The sequence below is a fragment of the Nansenia antarctica genome (genome assembly GCF_963989245.1).
Source record: "Nansenia antarctica genome assembly, chromosome: 6".
Lineage (NCBI taxonomy): Eukaryota > Metazoa > Chordata > Actinopteri > Argentiniformes > Microstomatidae > Nansenia > Nansenia antarctica.
The window spans coordinates 68,764,490-68,766,989 of record NC_137676.1 but is presented as its reverse complement, the minus strand read 5'-3'; the positions used below and the strand labels follow the sequence as shown (position 1 = coordinate 68,766,989).

Below are 2,500 nucleotides of genomic sequence, written 5' to 3'. Positions count from 1 at the left end.
AGCAGCAGAGATCAAACACACAAACACACACACACCCACACCCACACCCACCCACCCACCCACCCACCCACACCCACACCCACACCACACCACACCAACTGTCATATGGTGGTTACAGCCATCAAACGAAAAGGTGAGGGAACACCCATGACCCCCCTCCCCTATCTCTCTCTATCTCTCTTTCCCGCTCTCTCTGCCTCACTCTCCCTCATATTTCTCTCTCTCCCTTTTTGACATCCCCACCCTTCCTCCTCACATGCGGTTTCTACTCTGTGTGTGTGTGTGTGTTTCTCCCTGTGAGCAGTGAACAAGGCTAGAGTGTGACATCATCACCCAGAAACAGACACCACAGTGACTGTGAACTCTCAGGCCTAGCTCACCTTAACCCTAATCTTAACCCTCACCTCTCACCTTAACCCTCACCTTAACCGTAACCCCTCACCTTAACCGTAACCCCTCACCTTAACCCTAACCCCTCACCGTAAGCCTAACCTCTTAATTTAACCCCAACCTGACAAACACACACACACAGCGGACAGAGAGAGAGAGAGAGAGATGGACCGCGCCCAAAGACTAGAATAAAACCACACAATAACAAAAACCACTGACTGATGCCACGGTCCTCCTCCTCCTCCAAGGTTACAGAATGAGAGGGAGAGAGAGAGAGAGAGAGAGAGAGAGAGAGAGAGAGAGAGAGAGAGAGAGGGAGAGAGGGAGAGAGAGAGAGAGGGAGAGAGAGAGAGAGAGGGAGAGAGAGAGAGAGATGAATAGGATGAGGGAGGCCAGCTAGTCTCCCCTATTACCTTAATATTGACCCACATTCTCTCAGTCAACACCCCGCTCTAAAGACTGCGGGGGGGGTGTGTGCGCATGTGTGTGTGCATGCGTGTGTATGCGTGTGCGTGTGTATGCATGTGTGTGTGTGTGTGTGCATGCGTGTGTATGCGTGTGCGTGTGTATGCGTGTGCGTGCGTCCGTGTGTGCGTCCGTGTGATGAGATGAGTGGAGAGCAAAGGGTGTGTATAGAGGATAGAGAGTGTGAGCGTGTGTGTGTGTGTGTGTGTGTGTGTGTGTGTGTGTCTTTTTGGGGGTGGAGGTTGCAGAAAGAGAAATGTGTAAGGGGGCTGTGTGTGTGTGTGTGTGTGTGTGTGTGTGTGTGTGTGTGGTACATGCTGAGACAGGAGAGGAGGGTGTGTACAGTGTGTGTTCAGGTGCCAAATAGGTTAGGTGATGGGTGTAACACTTGGCAGATATGTCCCTGAGCTAGGTAGGACCTGGACCACACCCACACACATACACATATCATCAGAAATGTGTGGTTGCCCTATATATATGTCAGTTAATTTGTGTGCGTGTGTGTGTGTGTGTGTGTGTGGGAAGAGAGCCAGAGATTATGCGATACACACTTCTCTAATTAGAGGGGAATGACGTTCCCTGACTTCAACGACAACTTTTTAAAAACATGGACAAGGACAAACATAGAACATGTATACACACACACACACACACACACACACACTCTCTGTGTATCTATTAAAGGGATAAACTTGTGGAATAATTGTGACGAATTAAACATTTGCAGTTCAGTTACACACGGTGTGGATCAGGTTGTCAATACAAACTGAGCAAACGGAGAGGGATCAGTGACGCTATGAAAACAAAGATATTTATTCCAAATATTTATGACATGCATCCTTGCATTAAGATTAATGTATTAATCGACTTATTAATTGATTTTAAAATGAGCTGAAATACAAAAATGTCATAATAAGAGAATTTTAAAAATCTTGTTTTCACCTTGTCATTCTGGGGTTTTGTGTGTGGATTGATTGCAATTTATTTTTATTTAATCCATTTTAAATGGGTCAATACAGTGTGTATCTCCCCGGTTAGCTGATGGTGATGTGGTGAAGGGAGTCTAAATACTTTACGAAGGCACCGTATAGAAGACAGTGTGTGTTTGTGTGTGTATAAGACCTTCTGTGTGTGTGTGTGTGTGTGTGTGTGTGTGTGTGTGTGTGTGTGTGCATGTGTGTGTGTTACCCTGTAGTTTCAGGTTCTCTCTCTCCATCCTCAGTAACAGGATCTGCTGCAGGATGGCCTTCCTCCACAGCTCCCGTAGCTCCGCCCCTCCCTTCCTCCTCCTCTCCTCCGGGACCACGCCCAGCAGGCCATCTCCGCCCCCGACTCCGCCCCCGACTCCTCCCACTTGGCCCAGAGCCAACAGGCCTGCCTCCAGGACTGAGTCCCCCCTGTCTGAGATAGAGAGAGAGAGAGAGAGAGAGAGGGAGAGAGAGAGGGAGAGAGAGAGAGAGAGAGAGAGGGAGAGAGACAGAGGGAGAGAGAGGGAGAGAGAGAGAGGGAGAGACAGAGAGAGAGACAGAGAGGGAGAGAGAGACAGAGAGGGAGAGAGAGAGAGAGAGAGAGACAGAGAGACAGAGAGGGAGGGAGAGGGAGAGAGAGAGAGACAGAGAGAGAGATGGGTCAAGAGGGAGAGAAA

At 48.9% G+C, this 2,500-nt stretch overlaps 1 protein-coding gene across 1 annotated transcript in view; it reads right to left on the bottom strand.

Moving 5' to 3' along the window:
- The window catches only part of tbc1d1 (TBC1 (tre-2/USP6, BUB2, cdc16) domain family, member 1), a gene marked incomplete at both ends in the record, with an annotated part of 41,131 nt that overhangs the window by 14,622 nt on the left and 24,009 nt on the right, over positions 1–2,500 (bottom strand). Inside the window, 1 exon segment of the mRNA XM_080534816.1 lies at positions 2,044–2,256. Coding sequence (XP_080390942.1) covers positions 2,044–2,256 — 213 coding nt within the window.